Consider the following 24,558-nt stretch of genomic DNA (forward strand, 5'->3'; position numbering starts at 1 on the left):
CCATTTAAGACTGGCTAGAATCAATTACTCAGAAACTATGATACCCCAAATGGCAGGCTGACCATGTGACTTCAGAGCAACAGCTAGAAAACACAAAGCAAGATTCCAATGAGGAACGGTGCAGTGAGGTTTCCTGAAAGTCAGAATAAGGTAAATGAAGGCAAGATTGATTAGGGAATTGATAATTATAGTGAAAGAACCACAATATTGAATGTGGGGAGTTGTGTTGTTGTTTTGCTTTGTCTTTTTTTCCCTCCGTGGGAAGTTTAGAGGCAGTCATATAATATTTATTCAGTGCTAACAGCACATGGATCAATGTCCCAAGGGGTAAGACATCGAAATGTGGAGTTGAGAAGTTCAAAAAATAAATAAATAATTGAGGACACACTTTTATATAGAAGAATTCAAAATGTAATGGTTGAATTATATTCAGCTTTCTTCCCAAGTTAAAAATTCTAGCTGCCACCTCTAGTCATTGAACAATATTATATTTATTGAATGCTTTTTGTGTGCAGCACAGTGTGAAATAGGTGCTGTTGGTACCGATTTTCTGGCGATAAAAGCTATTGAGTTCCAGAAAATTTTTTAATTTTTTGATAGCTAAAGCCTCTTACACATATATTGGTTAACTGAAAAATACCATGGCTGATAGATGCTTGTTTGAAAATCTGGTGCCCTGGCATCATTCTTCTCAAATCCTTTGGTGCCATTCCAGATGCTGACATTCTGGCAGAAGGAAACTATTGATTGTCCCAACTTTATGGGGGTGTTTCTTACATCCTTACTGTAGTCAGTGGGAAAGTGCTAAGACAGAAAGAGGCAGGTGGACTCATTAGCTGAATCTGGTTGGTGCTGGAGTACACACTGGTCATTCTGTTTTGCTTTTTTCATAACTTAAAAAAAATTACATCATTATTCATTTCAGAACCATTTAAAGTAGCCTGAAAGGAAATGTTAAATGAATTGAATCAGGAGTTGATGTGGGATTTTTCTATGTCCATGCACTTCCTCACATCCTTCACTAGATGGTGTTCCAAATCAATCCATAGTGTCTATGCCATTGATTTTGTCCAGGAGGAAGGTGAGAAAACACCAAGCCATCCCTTTCTAACTCACCTAACTTCGTTTCTCTGGCTTCAGCAATGGCTGGACTTTTCATCACTATCTGATGAGTAATTAGGTTTACATGCTGTTGAATTTTTTTGTAGGCTATACTTGTAAATATTTGGGGGATTAGTTCGGACAGGAAGCATTTTTCAGCCATCGAATTGTTTTATGTTCTTGGCAGGGAGGTTTGCTAAACTCATCATTAGTGGCCCTAGTGATCTAGCTGGTACTGTGAATCAGAACGGACTCATTTGAATTCTCTGGCAAAGGCAGTCAGTTAAACCGCAGGCCACGATCCTGACAAGAGCTGGAATCAGGTTAGGAGAATGGAGTGGACAGATGGGTAGTAGATTGAAAATATTTACAGAATAGGATAAACCAAGGAAGTGGATTGACCATGAATGCTCCTATTTAAATGTTTGGTTCCTATTCTCTTAGATATGGCCATGTCTAGAGTCTTCATTTCAAAGGAAATTATAGATTAACTTTAAAAACAAACAAACTAAAAATCCATTTGATTCAGAAAATATATTAGAGACTGTCTTTTCAAAAGAAATTGGATTTGAGAATTCTGCACAGATGTCCAAAGAAATGTACAGATAGATGTGAATTTATCCTTTACCAGAATTGCTAAGTTTGTGAGGTGTCAGACTCTACTCAATTCCACCCTTCTTTCACTCTCTCCTACCCTTCCTTCTCTAGTACTCAGATAGACAAATGCACCATCATTTTGACAGATATATTTATGCAGTTGATTCATTATTGTCAGTAGCCAAGGAGACATTTTTTTCATGGTGTGTTTAAGGTCTGGAAGCAGCTCCCTGGAAAGAACTTTCAGACAACCCAAGGTGCTGGATGCTGAATCCCTGGGAGGGAACAATGGCCTGGGTATTCTTGTGATCATTTGGCTATCAACATAAACAGAAAAGGGCTGATTCTAATTGATTGGTCTGCTAATATGCTTCATGTGCAAATCACTTACCCCAGGCCTGTGATAGTAAAAATCATCTGAGAGGCAAAAAGAAAAACGCAGGATCCTGACAGGCACCATGTTGCAGAGAGACCCCTATATGTCTGCTATAATTATACAAGGTACCAAAAAGGGCCTGTGAGGATAAAGAGTGGAAAATTCCTGGCCTAAATTGGGTTGTTTCACTGAGGGATTTCTCAATATCCTTCTGCCCTTCAATGCTTAAACTCACATATCTCATTTTCACTCCCCTGCATTGCTGGCCATCAGGAACACCAAAACACAACATTGAATTTATAGATAATAATTCTGTAGATATGATAGATCTGGTTCACTTTTTTCAATTACTTTAATGGACATTTTTATTGTCAATTATCTTGATGTCCATTGTTTTCTTCCGTCTCCAACTTATATGTCACTTTAATGTGTTGGCATTTCTGTGTGTATGAAATCTGATGGCCCGCGATTAGATACTGTTCTCAGCTAAAGGAAAGGTACGAAGTAAAAAGAGAAGAAAACTCCTCCTAACAAATGTTGGCCCACCTGTCACCTTATCACCCCATAACCTGTCCCACCTGGTGCACTTGTCACCTTATTACCTTTATCACAGCCCTGGTGCTGTTTTTTATGCCCCTGTGAAAATATTGATGGTGATGACTATTGGCATCTCTCATGTTCTTCATGTTCCTTTAATAAGGAGGGTCCCATACTTGGCTTCACATTAGAATCATAGGAAAATTTGGTAAACATTGTATTTCTAGAAACAACTTCTTAGAGACTGGAGGCTCAGTAGGTCTGCAGCGAGTGCTACCTTAAAGTGTGTAATTTTAACAAACATGTCCAGGTGATGCCAAGGCAAATTTTCCATATTCTGGAAATGCTACGCAAGATGAATGCAGGACTGGCACAGATGCTGTTATCTTCCCTGCCACTACGTGTCAATTATATTAGCATCTGGATTCAATGCATATTAAGTCATTTCCCAGTTCCGTACTCCTTTCCCCACATTTATTCAAGCACACAACAGTGCTGTCTCCTCAGCGAACTTTTACTCACCTTAAACATCTCTTCTACTCTGTGAATAAGGTGGAACTCATCTACTTAAGCATATGCCCAGGTTTTACAGAAAAATATTTACATCTTGTGTGTTTTTTTTTTTTTTTTTACACCAGTTAAGGAGGGGAAGTATTCACACCCAGCCTGATGTCTTGAGAAGTAATTGTGTAGCTTGATGTATGTCATATTATCCATCTTGTGGATAGACCAGACCTCCTGAGGTTGTTAAAAATATTAGTCATTACGTAGCCATTAGAAGAAATGGAGGCCGGGTGCAGCGGCTCATACCTGTAATTTCAGCACTTTGGGAGGCTGTGGCCGGCAGATCACTTGAGGTCACTTGAGGTCTCGAACCAGCCTGGCAAACATGGTGAAACTCTGTCTCTACTAAAACTACAAAAATCAGCCAGGCATGGTGGCACACGCCTGCAAGCCCAGCTACCCGGGAGGCTGAGACAGGAGAATTGCTTGAACCCAGGAAGTGAAGGCTGCAGTGAGCCAAGGCCCCACCGCTGCACTCCAGCCTGGGCCACAGAGCTGCACTCCAGCCTGGGCGACAGAGCTGCACTCCAGCCTGGGCGACAGAGCTGGAGTGCAAAAAAAGAAAAACAAAACAAAACAAAAAAACCCAAAAAACAAAAAACAAAGAAGAAGAAGAAATGGAAAGAATAAGGGAACAGAATTTTAATATTTTGGAACAAGATGAACTCCAAGTGGAGGCCTAGGAAGACAAATTTTAAATGTTAAACGAGGCAGAGAATGTATTGGAAAAACAAATATTCTCTTCTCTGGTGTCATTTAGATTTACAAAAAGAAAAAGATAGTTCAGGTATCTCAACAATTGTCACTATGGCCCATGCACCAAAGATGATGAATATTGGCCATGAGCTTCTGAGCATATTTGACACTAATTATTCATGATAGAAGGTATTTAACAGAACATAGAGCAACATATTGAGATCCATTGCTTTTTGAAAGAAAATCTGATGTCTCAATCTGAGTTTAATGAATAACAAAATTGACTTCTGTTTAATTGAGCAGCTTCTTAATATAGCAGATAGCAATAGGGTTTTATTTTCTATCCCTTGTCCATGCAGGACAGAATTTCATGATTTGGGTGTGGAACACAGATAATTATTTTCTATCATTCCAAATGTACCCCTGCAATAAAAATAAAGCATTTCTATGTCAAATCAATATAACTAGGGATCTAATTAATAGACATGTAAATCATGACATATATTAATATTTATTCTTCATTACCATAAGTTTGAATTGCTCAGCAAATGTTGACTTAAAGGATTCTCTGCTTCACCTTATTACTGTTTGACCTCATTCATTAACTTGGCATGAATTAAATAGGCCTTCACTGATAATCTACTTTGAGTCCTGAATAGTAGCACACAGAAAGATTAAAGAAGCTGAAATTTCATTGAGCACTTGCTCACTCATGCACACTTTGTATTTCATCTTAATTAATTCCTACCAAAATCTTTTCAAATAGCTTTTACTGCCTCTATTTTACATATAAGAAAACCAAGAACTTAACGATGTTCTTCAGTGGCTCCTGGGTAGCTTTTAATTTTAAAATCATATAAACATAGTTGTAGAACATTCTTCATTAGGTTTGTTATTTAGATTTTGTTCACCACTGTTCGTGTTTCTTATTCTACAGCAAGGGTCAGCCTACAGGCAAAATACATCCCATTGTCATTTTTTTTGTAAATAAAGTTGTACTGGAACATGGCCACTATCATTTGTTTTATTTATGGCTGCTTTCACTTACAACCTGAGTGGTTGCCACAGAAACTGTATGGCCTGCAAAGTCTAAAATACTTACTACCTAGCTTTTTCTTTTCTTTTTGGAGACAGTGTCCCACTCTATTGCCTAGGCTGGAGTGCAGTGGTGTGATCATGGCTCACTGCAGCCTCAAACTCCTGGGTTCAAGTAATCCTCCCACTTCAGTCTCCTGAATAGCTGGGACTACAGGCATGAGTCACCACACTCGGCTAATTTTTTAAAGTTTTTTTGTAGAGACGGAGTTTTTTTATATTGCCCAGGCTGGTCTTGAACTCCTGGTCTTAAAGGACCCTCTCCCCTCGACCTCCCAAAGTGCTGAGATTAGGGGCCACCATACTCAGCTACTATCTGGCTCTTTACAAAAAAATTTTACCATCTCCTGTATTATAGATTGATATTATCTATATGACTAAACCACTTTTATAATGGCAGATACTCCTTGAACAATAGCTTGGAATCATCAGCTTGTTGCCTTGACTTTGCCTAAGGAAGTCTAAATGCATAGTATCTAAATGCAGGGTTTGGGGACTTTGAATCCAGGGATTATTAATTAGAGCCATAACTTACAAACAAACAACAGTTACCAGGATTTCCTCTAAAGTAGAACTCACCTAGATCTAACCAAATATACCTTGTTTGAGTCATGTGAATTAGGTTTCACTTAGTTACACTGCAGCAACAAATAAGCCTCCCTACCCCACCCACCTTTCCCAGCCAAATCTCAATGGTTTATATTACAAAGGTGTATCTCTTGATCATGCTTCACGCCCTGGGGGGTCAGTCACAGCTTTGCTCTGCTCCATGGTCTTTCCCCTCACATCCAGACTGAAGGAGGAGCCTCTGTCTGGGAAATGCTATTCTTGTGGCAAAGGGAAAAGAGAAAGCCTGGCAGAAACACACAATGACTCTTAGAGTTTCAGCTCAGAAGTGGTCACTTAGCAATGGAACAAAGATATGTACCTCTCCTACAGCAGGCCCTGTGTGTGGGTTATGAGGCAAAGGCAAGAAGGACATTTAAATAATGAAGAACAATCAGTCTCCCATTTACCCACTAGAAAACACCTATGCTCCTAACCATCCACTCAGGGAATCAGGGTGTGTTGTGAATTCTTAGAGTGATTGTGTTCTGTAAGTACCTCGCTAGCCCACTCCTCTGGATGGGCTATTGTTCTGTGTTTTGTGCTAGCAACCCACTTTCCTCGTCTTCCATACATGTGTTTCTGTTTTTCTTTCTGGGATGAATGCCTTTGACCTGATGAATAATCAATGGTGAGGTAAAAGCAGATCCTGTGACAGCTTTTGTTTGCTTCCATCAATTGTTAGGCGCTATTCTGAGACACCTCAGTCACTCCATCTCTCTCCTTCAGTCATTCCACATCTCTGCTTCCTATTTGCTGGAGTTATAAAATAGAAAGTAAAATTATCTAAAAAGCTGCCTGGTGATATAAGTTTCAATTTCCTTTTTAAAGAAAGCCAACCCTTTTGTGAGCTTGAAGATGAAAGTTGCCTGTTAAATGCATATATTTCTGGCTATTCTGCCTTGAGGTCAGTGAAGTAGAGCAAGATATTAAAGATACTCTCTCTAACTGGGTCAGAACTGTGTTAAAAGATGAGAGGATTATTTCAGGAAGCCACACAATAATCCACTCACACAGGTTGAAAAAAATTGATGTAGCATTTTTGGACTCTGAAAAACCATCCGAAGAGATGGATTAGTCAGCCGTTGTAGCGTACAAGATCATGCGCAGGTTCTGTTTTTATTGCTCCATTCAGCAGAACGCCATTATTTCTAAAGCTAAGCAAAAGCAGGCTTTAAAAAGCAATTTCATAATTTTCTTCCTATCTCTGAATAAGTAAATCAAAAAAGTAATCCAGAATTACTTCTCCCACTTAAATGGAGCAAAAAAAAAAAAAAAAAAAAAATTACTTGAAATATGCTAAAATATATGACCTTCAAAACTAATAGTAAGGCTTAGAGGTTATCTTCTGATTATATTATTTTGTTTTCTTGTATGATGTTTAGACCTATATATATTAAACATGAAATGCCTTCCCCTTAAACTCATTAACAAATTAGGAACGTCTGGCTGGACCACTGTGAGTTAACGATGTTCTAGGAGTACTAGCCAATATAATGACTAGAAAAAAACCCTGAATTTTATAATATTTTAATGGTGAAGATCCAAATATGTTCATTTTAAATTGTGTGATTGTGTATCTATAAAACCTAAGAATATTAAATAAAATACTTTTAGAAATTTACTATAGCAGATGTACAAAGTTGAAAAACTACACAAAAGGTAAGAAACTGGGAGCTAGAAAATGAAAAATTACATCAGAAGGTAGCTTTTTAGTCAGAATAATTTTATCACCATAATAGCAAAAGTATGTTAAATAACTAAGAGTTAACTTTAATAAAGTGTAATATCTATGGAAGAAAACTACAAAAGTTTAAGGCAAAAAAAAAAAAACACTTAATGTTTCAGTAACAATTTCTGTTTTACAAATCACTCTGAATGTAGGAGCATTAAGCCGTATTTTATTATGCTCATGGATTTTGTGGGTCAGGAATTCTGACAGAGCACAGAGGGAATATGATGGCTGGATCTCATCTGGGAAGACTAAAATAGCTGAAGGTGATTTACTGTCTGGGCCAAATTATTCTGGAAGCGTCTTTACTCACAGGTTTGGTGGTTAATGCTGGCCCTTAGCTAGGACCTCATTTGGAGCTGTCAATCAGAGCACCTACAGGAAAGCCTCTCCATGTGGTCTGGGATTCCTCATGGTGGGCTCAGGAGAGTTGAACTTGGAAGAGTCAGTGTACCTGAGAATAAGTTGGACAATAATCCACCTCTGCTGACCTTGCCTTGGAGGCCACACAGGGTCTCTTCCACTGCATCCTACCAGTGATTAGTGTGCCACAAGCCCTCTCTCATTGAAGAGATCTCTTTGAGGGAAGTGTCAAAAAAATTGCAGTCATATTTTTTAAATTACCTCATTTTGAAACTGAAAAACACCATCATAATTTTAGTTGAGAAGATTAATTTTTCCCTAATTTATACATGGGCTTAATATAATTCTAATCATAATATTTAAATGATTTTTTAAACTCATCAAAAACACTTCTAGATGTCATCTAGGAGAATAAGTTGGTAGTAACAGGTAAGAACATTTTGAGAGGGGAGTTCTCTAGGAACTGAACATATTATAGAATTATATAAATCAAACAACTTGGATTATTCTGAGAATAGACAGGTAAATCTTACAGAATAGAAGACTTAGGCCCAAGTATTTACAGGAATCAAACATGTTTCTGATACCTACTGGGGAAAGGCAGGCTTGTTTTATCAGCAGTGTTGAGACTACTGGTTAAATGTGGGGATATAGGAGTGTATCTCTATGCAAGGTAAAAAATTGAATGTTTAAATGGATTAAAAGTTTAAGTGTCATAATCAAATCAGAAAATAACACACATTTTTGTATTCTTGGTGTGGGCAGAGAGAGCTTAAGTATAACACCACAGTGTTGGAATACACATACACACACACACACAATTATATAATATATATAATATTTATACAAACAAACCACCTATCTCACATATATAATAGGAATATATATATAATACAAACACCTCTATAATATTTATACAAACATTTATATATTTGAGAGAGAGATATATATGTTTGTTTGTATAAACATAAAAATTGCTCAGGAAATAACGAAAAACAAAGTTAAAAGCAGATAACTTGCAACACGTAAAGTCAGAATTAATGTTCTTCATAATAATGGGTTTTTCTAAATTTGTAAAAAAAAGATGATCACCCAAAACAAAAATATGCAAAGAACATGAATAGGCATTTAACAAAAAGAAGACATTCAAATGGCTAGTAGATAACTTGAAACCCTAGGGGCATATATGGGAGAGTAAGAAAGTAGGAGTTGAATAGTGATTACCTGGAAGAAGCAAAAGAGACCTTTGGTGGGAAGGTGATAGTGCTTTGTTACGTAACTGCTTTAGGACGTACTTAGAGGTTCAATTATGTGAAATAGTAGTTTATTATTATCATTACTCGACTTGAACATAACTTGACAGTGTATCACCTACCCTAAACCCTTAAGCAAAACAAACTTGGTTTTAGCAGAGCAACATGTTTCTCTAGGACCTTTCTCACAACTTCCCCAACTTGGAAAGAATGCCAGACTCCAAGAGCAACTTTCTCCCCTTAGACATGGCATGTAGGAATTCCCCTAGCTAACATCTTGAGGGCTATTTTGCAGTTATTGCCAAATAAAGATCTTGAATAATAACAAAAATACATTACCAATCGAATTCGAACTCTGTCTTTTTAAATACCAGAGTCCTTTTTGCCAAGCAAACTCTTAGTAGAACTCTGACATAGGAAGCAGGTAAAGCAGAGCTTAGTTTAGGCAGAGCTGGGTCCTGCCTGCTTTGCTTTCTTCTTGCCCCTTGTGGGAGCCTTCTATTCTTCCATAGCCTGTAGTTTCCTGGACACAATAGAAACATTATGACTTAGAGGAAAGAGTAATTTCCAAACTTAAACACTAGGAGTGTTGAGCAAGCTCCATAAAAAATAATGTGTAACTTGCTTCCATTAATTTTCTCAAAATGTGCAAATCAAAAGCATTTCATTAAGTAAATGGTCTGGATTGCTTTTAAAAACTGTTGGTTAATATTTATAGCATTAATGGTAAGGACTCTTCATTAGTATTTATAAAGATTTCAAGGAGGAACAAACACCTCATACTTAACATTTTCTCAGTATTTTTATGAGTAATACAAGAATAATAATTATTTTAAAATATCCTCATGGTAGCTTTCTTTGATTCAGTGACAGAAGTAAAGTAAGGTACATAACACGTGAGACTTTAAAAGTTCAGATTTTGCCTCTGAGGTTGAAACACCAAGGTGCTTTAGGATGCACTATAGCTGAATAAAGAAGTGCAGTAAAATATATGAAAATGACATAAATAGAGATGCAAAGAGAAGGTATAGGGAGAGCTGAGAACACATCCTGAGTGTGTGCAGCTAACTGTGTGTGGATAGTGAACACCTGTATTCAAAGAAACAACAAAAAAAAAAACGGTCAACAAGACAATTTAGACTTCAGTTTACTCCTGAAGCAAATAATCAGTGGAAAAAACCTATAAACAAGATAAGATACAGGTGCATGGGTGCAGGCGGTGGGCACAGGCAGGTGGGGGCAGGTAGACAGTCACACAGGAGGACAGGACGGGCACAGGAAGGAGGGTGCAGGCTGGTGGATACAGGAATCTCACCAAGGCATAATTGGAATGTCTTGGCAGCCTGAGCAGAACAAGATGTCCCTTAGGTCAAAGCAGCATAACACCATGGGCTCCCTTCTTTTTTCACCCCCTGCCTTGTCAGGCCCCTGAATCTACTATAAAACCAGCAATTCTGTAATTCAGGAAGCTAAGCCTCCCAAGCCTAATATGCAGGTTCTACAATGTAAAATTACTGCTGTGCCAACACTGGGGCCGCTTCCCACATCTGTGCGTGTGCCACTAGTTAGGAGTTTTGCATTTATGCCCAGAAGAGCTTTGTTGGCTGTCAGTGGCTTGCTAGAGTGGAATAAATCAAAAGAGAAACTTAGAGCTGCTAATTTCCCAATGTCAAATATTGAAAAGTAATAGGATTCTCAGAGAAAGTTGCCCTGAGAAAACCCGTGAGAAAATGAATCATAATTTTCATCTGCTATAGAGTGTATTTGAGGTGCTCCTCATCTCACTAAGTGTGTGGGTAAGGTGTGAATGTGACATCTGTGTGGCTAAAAACTCACGAATGTGACCCACTTATTGTAACAGGCAGTAGTGCTGAAACTAAAGCATTGTATCCCTGCTAAAATGCTCAGACACAATATTCGGAAATATTGGACCACTAGCCGTAGAACCTGAAGAGGAACCTGGGATTGTACTCATTCTCTCCTCTCAGATGGAGTGATACTCACTGAGTATGTTAAGAATCCTTGGAAAACAACATGAACATACCTTTAGGCACTTATGATCCCATTTACTTTGCTCTTGGCCAAAGCAAGGTTAATGACTCCTCAGAGAGACTTAAAGGTCTCGGGGGTGTCAAGAAAGAGTGTAGAGATGTCGATGGGGATTATGGGGCTCCTGAAAAGTGTTTCTCAACAAAGGTACTACTGGCATGTTGGATGATGATTCTTCCTTGGGCAGATTTATTTTCAGCATTGTGAGGTGTCTGGCACCCTTAACCACGGGACACTAACTGCAAGTAGCACTCCACAGTCATTGCAACCATCCAAAATGCTTTCCCACGATTCCAAATGCCCCAACGGAGTTGGTACCACCTCTGGTAGAGACCTACTGAATAACTGCATTTAGGGAGCAGTACGGGGATCTCCCTACATAGGCAGAAATTTGGGAGTTGGCCCACAACAGTTACTCAGGAGCTATTAGCTCAGATGGCTGCTGAGACACAATTGGGTATTAAGCTTTTGCTTTATAGAGTGTATAAAATGTTTATTGTGTCCATCCTTCAGCTAAAGCTTTCAGTTCAGTTTGGTTTGTTTTTATGACTGTTCATTTCAGCTGCCTTGAATATATGACTGACATTAGCTTTATTGGAAGTGCTGTCATCGTCGTCACTACGTTGTAAACACCAAGTGTGAAGCTCACTGTGTTCTTCTGGCTTTTGGGGTTTCTAAACTCTCTGTTTCTGTGGCTTTGCTCATCTGTATTGGAAAGAACATGAATGAGGCAGTTCTTTTATTTTGTGCATGTCTGATTTTCAGATATACTCAGGAGGAAAATAAGGGTAAAAGTTCATATTTGAAAAACGTATGTTCAATCAAAGTATGGCTTTTTCCTTCATGTTCTGCCAAGCTAAAATGATCCCTTAGATGCATATGATTTCATGGGCTATAGACCACCAATTTTACATAATTTAAACTTGAGAGACTTACACTAATGCATTTTACTTCTAAATAATGGATTATCGGGGGTACCGGGGGAAATGAGTAAGGGTTTTATAAAGGAGTAAGAGAAGAATTAGATAGTTTAAAAATGGCAGAAAATATAGTAGAAGAGAAAAATTGATTCTTTGAGCAATCAAAACTAAGAGGCTCATTGTTTCCTGGGCCATGGTTAAGTATTTTAAACACTTTATTAGGTTTTATGATTAACAAAAAAGTTGGCTAACAACTTCTTTGAAGGTCACTGGTTTATTACAAAATCGACATAAGCAATGCAACAAGAGGAAATTCTCAATTTCCTCTCCCCTCTTCTGTCAAAATTGTTTTTCCTTTCCTAAACTCCTCTTACCTCCAACCTCACCTTTGCCTCTCCCAAAGTCCTAAATAACAGATCATCATTCACCAAATTAACATAATGAAAAAAAAGCATTTGGGTGGCCTGGTAAATATACAGACCACTAGGCTTATTCGGATGAAATTCAAACTCAGCTGCTCTGATCGGGGCCTGAATCTAGGTGATTTGTATTTTCATGTACATTTGGGACATACCAAATAGTATTCTTCAACCTTTCTTTGATAAAGACATAAATGACAAGAAAGTACAAGGAGACTGCACAATGCTGGAAACAAGCTTATGAATTTTAAGTACATGGCCTTTTCATGGGTCCAAGAAAAAGTAATTTTTTTTACTTTTAAAATGCTTTTGTATTTTAACAACTTATGCAACAGATAGAAATTTCTAGAATATAATAAACTCATCCATACCCACAATAAATTTTAGTGGAAAACTTCCCTCCAAAATATCTGCCAAGATTATCAATGACTGTGTTACTTTGTGAAGGAAAAATGTAAGTTGACTTTATCAACGTTTGAAAAAATCCTGCAACTTAAATGGAAGATTAATGGCATACATGGGTGCAATATTTAATTTCTGAAACTTCAAACTTGCAGCCTCTCTCATAAATATTTAAATACAGTTTAGACACTTTGGGGAGAAAATAAATTATGTCATGTTTTTCATAGCACTTGGAAATGTTCATGTCTCAAGAGATAATAATGAATAATGTAATGAAAGTCCAAATGTGAGTGTAAATTGATTAAATACAAATTTATTTTAAGAAATAAATAATATTAGTTCCATTACTGAGTGCCTAATGTGCCAAGCACTATGCTTATTGTGTTCTCATTATTTCACTTAGTCCACATAAGGACCCTGCAAAGGATTATCGGCTCTGAATGGAAGAGACATATGATTCCCAGAGGAGTTAAATATTGGCCCAAAGTCACAGAGAATTTCAGGAATTGGGTCGCAAGTCAGTCTAAGCTAGTCTGTTGGTCTATGTATGGTCAATGTAATCCATAAAGTTTATCATCTGAACTGGGACACTTATGGCCATGAAAAGGGGTGTTATTGATAATTACAGGAAAACATGTATAAAATGGGTCTCTCCTGAGCAAACCAGATATTTGATCACACTAGTGTGAACTGAGTTTGTTTATTTAATCATCAGGCAAAATAAACATGAAGAGGATAGAATTCAATAGGGCCACATTAAAATATTTGCTAGTTTTAAAAATGGATCCAAAATGTAAAAGGAAAACTAAAAAACAAACACAACAAAAGATTATGTTAACTGAGTCAATCACAATTCAACTGAAATCTTCTATAATTCCATATGAATTATATTTAATAAGTATGTTGGGTACATTGAAATATGTTCAGTCTGATGTGTGGTAGAGCCCCCCAAAATCCTTGAGCCATGCAGTTCCCATTATTCCACTCAGCCCACCAGGAAGAAAAGCTTCAAGTTCTACCGTGTTCAAAATGCCTTCTTCCTTTGCACCCAAGAGTGAAAGGCCCAGCTTCGAATAGAATTTTTTGCCCATTGGTGTTTATATACCCACCATGACAGTACCACAGTGTTCATCATTCACCAAAATTCCCTAGGACTGACTCATTGCAGTTAACCCTTCCCCTCAGCCCAAGTCCTGGCAACCACTCATCTTTTCTCTAGCCATTTGATTTTGCCATTTCCAGAATGCCACATAAATGGAAACATATAGAAGGTAGCCTTTGAGTCTGGCTTCTTTCTGTTAGCATAGTCTATTGGAGATTCATCTATGTTGTGTTGTTGGTAGTTTATTCCCTTTAATTGCTGAGTAGTATTCCATTGTATAGGTATTCCCATAGTTTGTTTATCCATTCTGTACTTGAAGTACATTTGTGTTGCTTTGAATAAATTACTGTAAACATTCACACATCTTTTTTAAGACTATACAGCCAAAACACCAATGTAAAGAAGAAAAAAATGCAGTGAATAATTTCATTTGATTTGGCATTTTTAAGACAAATGTTCTAAATTTTTCATTAACAAACAATTGCCCCAGAAGGTTAAACTGTGTAGTGTGACCGCTTTTACACAATGCAGTGGGCGATTCAGTTTTCTTTACTGCATGGATCAAGTAGCTTTCAACAAAGGGCGGCACTCTTGCTATTTTTCTATTCCAAAAGGAAAATTTGTAACTTGATGAAACAACAGTGAAATAAGATCATTTTACCTAAGACTAAATCAGGTAGAAAAAACAACAAAGTAGAGAGATTTAGATGGTACCCGAACACAAACTAAGAAGACTATTATTTTCCCCTCTTTAAATTGTCAGGTGCTCTAAGAAACAAGAAGGTGATAAAGTGCTTGTTCTGGCAAATACTGATTTCTTCCTTAATGGGGACTGAAATTGACTATACGATGAAGGATAATCAAAATTTCTGCAGTTTATGGCTATGGACAAAAGCAAGCTGTGTTGGGAGGGCAAATGTCTGGTATGTAGTGGTATGTAGGATGTCTCACTTGGGACAAGAGACAAATTACTCAGACATATTTGGAAATAGAAAAGCTTCTATATTGTGGGTTAGCCTTTTTTTTTTTTTGTATTTGGTGAGACATTCCATTTAATACATTTTAAAGATGTAAAGCTAACCATTAACACAAAAAAACTTTTTATATAAGACTAAAACAATCACTTTCTTTTTTACACTATCATATGTTTAGACCATAAGGAAATGCTTTCTGTCAACAGCTGTTCATTTAGTAACAGCCTGCCTGGCTAACATGGAGGTGACACACTGGAGGATGTATGTTTAGCTGAATCCAAAACCCATTTCAACTCTACATGTTGTGAGCTGCATGTGTAAAGGAAAATTCAGTTCATATTTACAGGCAGAATAATTCCGTTCATATTTATGGTCAGATATGTAGTTCAGAAATAAGAATGTTCACTAGGTTTTAAGAAGTACTTGTATGAGACATATTGTTGAGCTCTTTCATCATCAGAAACAGATGAAATCCACTTTTCCACTGAAGAATATACTTAAACAAAAATTGAAACTAAAAGGCAAACAGACATGTAAATCTATATGAGACTTTGTGATCTAACATGGTTCTGATGACCTTAAATTCACTGCCAACTATAATGCTTTAGTTATGGAGATAAATACCAGAAAAATTAATAAGCAAATAAAAGAATTTCATGCTTTCTCACATGTCTAACTTTTCACATCTGCAGAAGTTGGCATTCAGTATTCTCTACGTTGGCTTTTCTCAGATGGGTAATCAGGCTTTAGCTTTTGAGGACTGTGGCTACTTTCTCCTGAGTCCAGTGAGGCAGGAAAAACTCTACCTTCTAGATTGCCACTGCATTGGTGCACCCTCTCAGAAGGGGGAGGCACGTGGAAAGCCATCAAAATCTGAATTGGTTTGACATGCTAATACTTCTCTTGAACTGAAATCCTTCCGCTTAAGTTCTACCCTTGATGCTGTTCATACCCTGAATTCTGGCCCCTGCCTTGATCCATGGTGGCTTCAGAAAATCTAAGATGACCCCAAACTACAAAAAAGAAAGAAGAGAAAGCAAGCAAGCAAGGGAGAGAGGGAGAGAAGGAGAGAAGGAGGGAGGGAGGGAGGGAGGGAGGGAGGGAGGGAGGGGCAGGAAGGAAAGAAGGAAGGAAGGAAGGAAGGAAGGAAGGAAGGAAGGAAGGAAGGAAGGAAGGAAGGAAGGAAGGAAGGAAGGGAGGGAGGGAGGGAGGCAGGGAGGGAGGGAGGGAGGGATGAAGGAAGGAAGGAGAGAAAAGAAATGACTTTACAGGGGAAGGAGATATATACGTCTCAGTGATAGTTTTGAGTGCCAGATACAAAGTATGAACATTTCATGCCAACGTTTTCCATGAACTAGATTTCAATATCCCACTCAGCAGAACCCTCCTCAAGTTGACATAGAAAAGTGGGACACATTGGGAACCCAGATTACGTGGGAGGAAAGTATAAAGCAAATTAGTTTTTGTGATTGTTCCAGAAAAACTATACTGGAAGAAAGCCACAGCAGCAATCCCAACCCATCTGTGTTACCAGTCTGCAATAAGAAATTTATGGAAATCCACAGTTTCCATTTAGAAATTTTTATAGCAACCTTAACAGATTAACTTTACTATTGAACTTAAAAATAAACAAAATTGGGCTTGTATTTTTATTTCATTTTGCTAGTAATTGATTTTTATTGTATTTTACAAAAGTGCTAGTCTATAATGCATTGAAAAAAATAAAACTGATCCTTCTCCACAGATAGTTGGAAAAACACTTTGTGTTTTATTACATTTTTTTAAGACAGAGCCTCACTCCGTCACCCAGGCTGGAGTGCAGTGGAGTGATCTTGGCTCACTGCAACCCCCGCGTCCCGTGCCACAGCCTCACGAGTAGTTGGGATTACAAACAAGCAGCACCACGCCTTGCTAATTTTTGTACTTTTAGTAGAGACAGGGTTTCACCATGTTGCTCAGGCTGATCTCAAATTCCTGGCCTCAAGTGATCCTCCCACCTCGGCCTCCCAAAGTGCTGAGATTACAGGCGTGAGCAACCGCACCCGACCCTGAAAAACACTTTGTATTTTAAAAAACTGTTGTTAACACTGAGTATGTAACAGTCTTAAAAAGAAATGTCATTTTATGGAAATTATCATTTTATTTTAATCAAAGGCAATAATGATGCCTGGTCAGTAGCTTTTTATCAAATTGCCCCACTTGGTCAGAAAGAAAGTCATCTTATTTTATTTTTCCTTGGATTTCAGCAACTTTAAAATATCAAATCCGATTTTGTGCTATAGCGATGTGACAACAAAACTCTACTTAAATGACTAACTCACTGATGGAACATAACTTAAGGGTAGGGAGAGACAGAAATTCTATAGAAATGTGTAGATTAAGTCACTGTGTATCCAAATAGAAATGTCAGGATCTTCCTCCGCTTAAGATGCAGGAACCAGTGCACTGAGGCACAAGAAAAGAATTTGATTTACAATTTGAAGGAAAAACAGCAGTAAAATAATTGAGAGCTGGAAAGCAATCTCACTCCTGCCAAATTGCTTTCCTCTATGCGCACCCCATTTAGGGGTGATATCTGGATGCCGACATTTAGTTCATACACATTTTCCTTCCCCTGTGACATGCCATCCTGTCAGATCAGGACTGTTTCTCTGCTGTGATCAACAAAAAGGAATATCCAAATTACCTAGCATTGGATTATGACTGGAGCTTTATAAATTAAAAAATGGTTGATTTTTTTTTTAAGTGCAAAGGTGATACGCTTATAAAAGCTTTAAAAAAAAAAGATTGTTAGTAAGAATATGCGTGGTCCCTAAATTACCAAAAACATGAATTCCTTTCAAGCAAGCTTTAATTTCAATTTATGGGAATCAGACAGCGAAAAGACATTGCAAATTGTAAAGAACTGGTAAAATATGTGTTAAAAACAACTACTACTACTACCAGCAAAATAGGTTGTGATAGAGATTTGATGAATATCAGCTTTGATGTTGTTTATTACTTTCTTTCCCTTGAAGTATTCATAGACAGGGGAGACCTTCCGTCTTTACCTAGTAACTGCCTCTAGGAATTAATCTTACGGTTCATAGACTCATAAATAGAAGTGTGTTGTACTGTCAAACCCTTGCTTAGCTAGTCCTCTGAGTCATATATTTAGTTATGTCTTTATAATCTCAGAAAATCAGTAACAAAATTTGTCCTAGAAGTTTGGCTTTTATTCTCTGTATTTTGCCCATGGAAGTACATTCATGTGCTTTACACGAGAGCAAGAATTTAAACATCCAAAGTATCTTTATATTAAAACATCTAAGGTGCCCTCTTCCTTTAACTTTTTTGTTCACGTTAGAAAGTATTTCTGGCTTCCTCACAAGAAATACAAACGTGACAGATTCATTTTGATAATTGCCTCATGTGAGCCTCAGACATATTATGTGCTGGAATCAAAATTCTAATACTCTCCAAAGATAAGGCAGGAAATACCATTTTGGGAGAAAAAATAGAAGTATTGAAAAGTAAACAGGAATAGACTATGCAAATTAGGTCTGAGCCAAGAGCATGCCTGTTTTAAATTTAAAATTGGCTACAAGCCAGAGCCAGTTATACCCTGGGTACCTGGAGGACAACGAAGAGGAATATGAAGAGCATTTTAATTTCAAAAACAAGAACCACAGAACCACAAGCTGTAAGTTCTAAAACTTATAGCCTGTGGCTCTTCTGGCCAGACATTTGGTCCATGTAGTGGACCAAATTAGGTCTTCCTAATCTTGATTTAGCACTGGCAGTACTGTTGTCTTTTTCTCACAGTTTACATTCAGAAGGCCACTCGTTCTTTGAATTAAAAACAAACGTACTTTTATCATGAACCTAAGTCAAAGCATGGTTCGCCATTGCCCTGTGGCCAGAGAGGTTTTAAGAGTGGTACAATATGGTGGGTCAGAGGTTTAAATTATATGTGTGTGTGTACATACACATGTGCATATACACAGGCACACACACACACGCTTATGCATGCACACCCATTTATATCCACACACACAGGAGAAGCCCTCCTACCTAAGGTCAGAAGGATTAGTCAGGTAAAGCAAATAATCTTAGAAAATAATGTGATGCATACATAATGTGAACATTTTCCAATATTTGTATATTTATATTTACATTTTTTATGTTATATTTGTACATCAATGTACATTTATGTTACCATCTTTTGATGGAAAGGTTTTTTCCACCTAGTGAAGATTTCCAAATGCTTTTTAAAAACAAGTGAATCTTTTCTTAAGATGATGATGAGAGGGTCTGATGATGAGAGGGCCCTCCACAGTTCTTGTATAAACCACGTTCTTCAAGAATCATCTTGTCTTATGCAGCTCAGGTTTCCTCAAGTGAAGTACTCAGGCACCTGTGTAGTGATCGCAATGCACAATCAGTCTGGATTCTCATAAGCTTTTACAGTTCTCTTACCTAGTGTGATCGCAATGATGTTTAGACGTCCCCCTTTATCCAGTCTTTCCAACGGACTCAACTTAGTTTTTATAAAAATCACTTTTTTTGGCACTCACCTGTCTTTGTCTTACATATTATTTTACTTGATTTTATAATTACTACTTGCATAAATGGATTTGGAAGAAAACTCAACCAATGCATACAGATTCATGGGTTTCAAGCAGATACATGTAAGCATAGTAGAGAGTTACTTCCTAGCTTCCAGCTTCCAGCATCAACTGGACATCTGTCACTCTTTTCAAGTGAATGGAGGCTGTTGTTTAATCACATTTTTCTAATCTCTAGAAAGCTCAGAATAAAATGTGTCACATATATTTAGAAATTTGTAGAACCTGATGGCCCATGCTTTTTTCACTAACTTGACCTCTAACATCACCTTTTCTACATTTTTTCTTTTACATGCATATATTTTCCTTTCGTATCTTGTTATAATGTAAGAAACCTCCAATCTTTTGCTAGAATGGCAATGTGATTTTGCTGAATAGATGTTTGTTTTGTTATTGTAAGCACTGTGTAGTCCATGTTTTACAAGACTTATGTTCTAAAATTAGCACATATGGAAACAAAATGTTGAGTTAAAATTACCCTTGAACATCCCTTGAGAAGGCTTTGTGGTACAGTTCAGCACGTAGTATCTTCAGAGGTCTAAAACACCCAATTCTTCCATCAGCTTTGGAACACATCAAGATTGTGTTGAGTGTCAGATGAAGTCATTCGACTTGCTGACAAAATGTGGGTATGTTCAAAAACTGGAGCGGTATGGGATTGTCACACTATGAGAGAGAGACTCGTGGGAACCAAGATTCATGCCCCTCACCTAAGGAGTACAAAACCACACTCTGCCTGGTGTTCTTTCTCTATGTAGTCCTCCCTTCTGGAGGACTAAATCTCATCTTCCTGAGAAGGCAAGGATAGACACTCATCGTATTCCCTTTCCACATATTTGCATAGGACACACTCAAAACAAAAGTTAAAATAAAATTCAAATGGAAAAACTTCACTTGGATTTCCAAGATAGTAAAAGTGCATTCTTAATATTTTAACTCAGTGTATCAAAAATGAACTTCACTATTTTAAAAGTTTACAACCTAGCTCTTTGGTGGCCATACTACTGATTAGAAAATGGACTGATTTTCCCATGTGGTTTTTAAATTAGTATAGTTTCTTCAAACATTAAACTTTTAGAAAAATCTGTGTATCTGGATTATCAGGGCCTGTACTTCGCATGTCAGCTATAGATCTTTAAAATATCAGGCCTAATTTTATTACCACATTTACATCTCTTAATAAGAGACAGAGTGTTTATATTTCATATGTGAGAATAATATTTAAGTTTCACTTTTTTCTAGGAATGGCAGCCATAAATTTTCAAAGCACAATAATTAATGAAAAATACAGGTTCTATTCATAAATTAATAAACTGTTAGGCTTCAAAATAGAACTGCACATAATATTCATGTTTGTTTTTTCTTGGTAGACAACTGGCAGGTTTTCTTTCTTTTGCATCTAGGACTAATTTTGTTTATTCAAGATACCTGAACTGGGGTGTTTGTTAGTTAAGACAAATTTGAGAATGAGACTGTAATCCCTGTGGACACCCGATTTGTTTTTAACGAGGCAGCATTGCATAATGATTTATACTTAAGAGTATGGGCTTAGGGAGAAAATGCCTGGGACCTTGAGATATTGATTTAGTCTCCATGTACCTGTTTTCTCGACCACAAATGGGCATATTAGTAGCATCTTCCTCACGGTTATTGTGAAGATTAATATGTCTAAAGCACTTGAATCAGTACTCATATGTCATCAGTCCTCCATAAATTATTATTGTTACTAGTGTCAACCTTGTGTGCATGAGAATGGGATCCAAACCAGTCGATGCCCAGTAAATGTCAAATGGCTGGTGAAAATGCTATTGAAATGCCTTAGTGTTCTGGTCTTTCACCTCCCTCCCCTTTTCTCCCCACACAGGTGGCCCCAGCCATTAAGGAGAGGATGATGAAGAAGGGAAGCTTGATGCTGGGCTACCAGCCGCACCGGGGAAAGGTCAACTTCTTCCGCCAGGTGGTGATCAGCCCTCAAGTGAGCCGGGAGGACATGGACTTCCTCCTGGATGAGATAGACTTACTGGGTAAAGACATGTAGCTGCGGCTTTCGTCCCCCAGAGGCATAAATCCTGTCCTGGGAGAGTTTAGATTCAGAACATCTTGGGGATACACAGTAGATTGCAGCCCTTCTGATGAGAAATAGGAAATACTCCCAAGTCCAGGCCCAACAAAACCAAAATGCTAAGCAATGAATATGAAGGACTCTCTAGCTGCCTGGGCATTACTGTTGCTAAAAGAAGAAAGTTAAAAAAAAAAATGATTTTCTCAAGGAATGCCCCTGGAACACAGCTCTGATAGTAAGTACCATGTAGGTTCTGGATTCTAAGCTTACATTGCTCTTTAAAGAACTTATAAACTAACAGTTTAAAGCAGTGGTTCTCAAAGTGTGGTCCCTGGACTATCAGCATCAAAGCATCACCTGGGAACTTGTTAAAAATGCAGATTCTCAGGCTTTCCCCAGACCAACTGGATCAGAAGCTCTGGGGGTAAGGCCCAGTATTCTGGGTTTTAACAAGCTCTTCAGGGTATTCTGATGCACAGTAAAATCTGAGAAACACTGGTTTAAGAAAAACCTTGTAATGATCGAATGCTCACTCTGATATTTTGCCAGCAAAGGGATATCTAATGTTTCAGAAACCTCTGAGCCAGTCTTTGAAAAAATACAACTATGGCATCTGTAGCACAAATATTTAAGGACATCAGAAGCATGTCAAAAGCTGTTTTTAAAGAGAGAAACTGTATAAGATGTTTACTTCATAGAGATGTATGTTTTATGCAGGCTGAATGTTTATCTCAAAAGTTCAAATTATCCATTCTGTTTTTTCTCAGTTAGAGATTAGAATGAAAGGCAAACACTTTGTAGTATGGCCCTTTCAATCAATGAGCAATAGTCCTAATTCACTTCCCAAAATCATTTGTGTCATTAGCCAGGGATGGACTCTCTCTATATATATATTCAAACCACAATAATTGAAAGCACAATAATTGACAGAAAAATACAGGTTCTATTAATAAATTAACAAACTGTTAGTCTTCAAAATAGAAATGCACATAATATTCACATTAGTTTTTTCTTGGTAGACAACTGGAAGGTTTTCTCTTTTTTTTCATCTATGACTAATTTTCTTTATTTAAGATACCTGAACTGGGGTGCTTTTTAAGAAAAATTTGGGAACAAATTTGGGACATATATATATGTTTCTGTGATATATATACATATATATACACACACATATGTGTGTGGATATATATACATATATGTTTCTGTGTTCCTCTTTTAGCTTGAGTGGCTTGTTTCTTATCTTGCTCTGTGCCTCCTAGGGAATAAACACAAGGACATCCACGGTTGTACAACATTCCCTTTCCTAAGATTTGAAATATCAGTATAGATTATTAAGTGGTTTATATTAGAGATCTGGGAATCATCAGCCTTTCAGTGGAAATACTTCCTCCATTTCGCCTGTGATTTTAACTCTATCTCTGACCCTGGTCCTAGATTTCTAGGAAAGTTTTATTTAACTAAGAAATTGATGGAATTCATAGGTGTGGGTGTAGAGTTCAACAAGATAAGATTATGAATATAATAAAGCTCTGCATTAAAAGGTGAATGATTGAAGAGTATTAAAGTATTAGACTTAGCATATTCAATAACATTTTCATACTCCATTATTAACTAATGTCATTTAAATTTTGAGTACTATTTGCTTTTATTGCTTATTTTCATTTTAGTGTGCAGTTTCTCGGTATCTCTATTGGTCAAAGAATATTAAATCTTTCTCTGAATTACTTCAAATTCTTAGGTGAAACCTATTTTGTGTGTGTGTGTGTGTGTGTGTGTATTTATTTTGCATTTCTTGTTGCCTTTTTGTTTTAATGTCTACATAAAATATTCCTAAAATTGATGTTTGTAACAATTTGAGTTTCATGAAACAAAAAGGAACATTACTATACTTAGTGTTGTTGACTTTTCTTTTCCTGTCATCTCCTCCTTACTGGATTGTACCAACACATTTTAGAAGTGAACTGGACTTGGTTGGCATTTTAGCTTAATGACTGAAAAAGCAGGTTGAAAGTTCTCTGTATTTTAGTTAACACCTTGAATAAAATGGAAAAAATCAGTTATAGCAAAGAGTGGACTCTCTTGTTTAGTCTTTCTCAATTACTAGGTAAGCCATGGGTAGCTCAGCCACAGCTCAACTCCTGCTGTGCCTTTTTATGAGAGGGCAGCTCCTTGATCAATGTAAAAAAACAACTGCTGCCAGAAATTTTGAAAATTTCATTATTTTTTCTTGAAACATTCAAACATACTACACTCAATCAGGTATTTGACTAAGTGGTCAAAAATAATTTTTTGAGAGAAGTATTATTATCATGCATTTATTCTTTCATTAAAACATTTATAGTATGCCTGCTATGTTCTAGGCAATTATCTAGGTACTAGAGATATTCAGTGAATAAAATAGAAAGTCCTTTCTAACATTTTCATCCTAATAGAGACAGACAACACATAAATATGTAACAAGTCAGGTGGTGATAAATATTCTGAAGAAAAACAGAGTAGAGGGATAGAACCTGGAAGGGAGAGCGTGGTGGGCCATGCTATGGTAGAAAAGTTGGTTAGTCATGGCCTCTTGAGTGGAGACTTCCAGGAAGTGAGGGAGAGAGGCACAAGGTAGCTGGTGAGAAGATCTTCTAGATAGAGGGTATGATAAATCAGAGGCCTGAGGAGTTGCATTCATGGTATGTGTCCAAGGATCAACATGGAGGTAAGTCTGGCTGAAACCAAGTGAATGACAGAGTGAGTGGTAAATGATGAAGTAAAAAAGTGTCTGGGAGTCAGCTACACTGGGTTCTGTAGGTGAAGACGTAGAGTTAGATGGATATACAATGGAAAATTTGAACAGGGTACTGATGTACTTCAACTTATATTTGAATCAAGATCACACTGATTACTGCTTAGAGAACTGGGTGTGGGGGGGGCAAGAGTAGAGTCAGAGAACTAAAATAGGAAGCAATTGAAAGAGTTCAAGCAAGAAATTATGGTGGTTTATACTAGCATTTTAGTGGCGGTATGGTGAAAGGGGGTCAGATTCTAGAAGTATTTAAAGGTAAAGTTGATAGGATTGGCTACTGGAGTGGAGTGTTGAAAGAGAAATGAGGAAATG

The 24,558-nt window shown here is 37.3% G+C and overlaps 1 protein-coding gene across 1 annotated transcript in view; it reads left to right on the forward strand.

Moving 5' to 3' along the window:
• The window catches only part of LOC105470962 (glutamate decarboxylase like 1), a 166,540-nt gene extending 144,308 nt beyond the window's left edge, over positions 1-22,232 (forward strand). Inside the window, exon 15 of the mRNA XM_011723329.3 lies at positions 21,258-22,232. Within this exon, the coding sequence (XP_011721631.2) occupies positions 21,258-21,431 (174 nt within the window). The 3' untranslated portion in view covers positions 21,432-22,232. The remainder of the gene's footprint in view (positions 1-21,257) is intronic.
• Positions 22,233-24,558: the final 2,326 nt, after the last annotated feature.

Source organism: Macaca nemestrina, chromosome 2, assembly GCF_043159975.1.
Source record: "Macaca nemestrina isolate mMacNem1 chromosome 2, mMacNem.hap1, whole genome shotgun sequence".
NCBI classification, from domain to species: domain Eukaryota; kingdom Metazoa; phylum Chordata; class Mammalia; order Primates; family Cercopithecidae; genus Macaca; species Macaca nemestrina.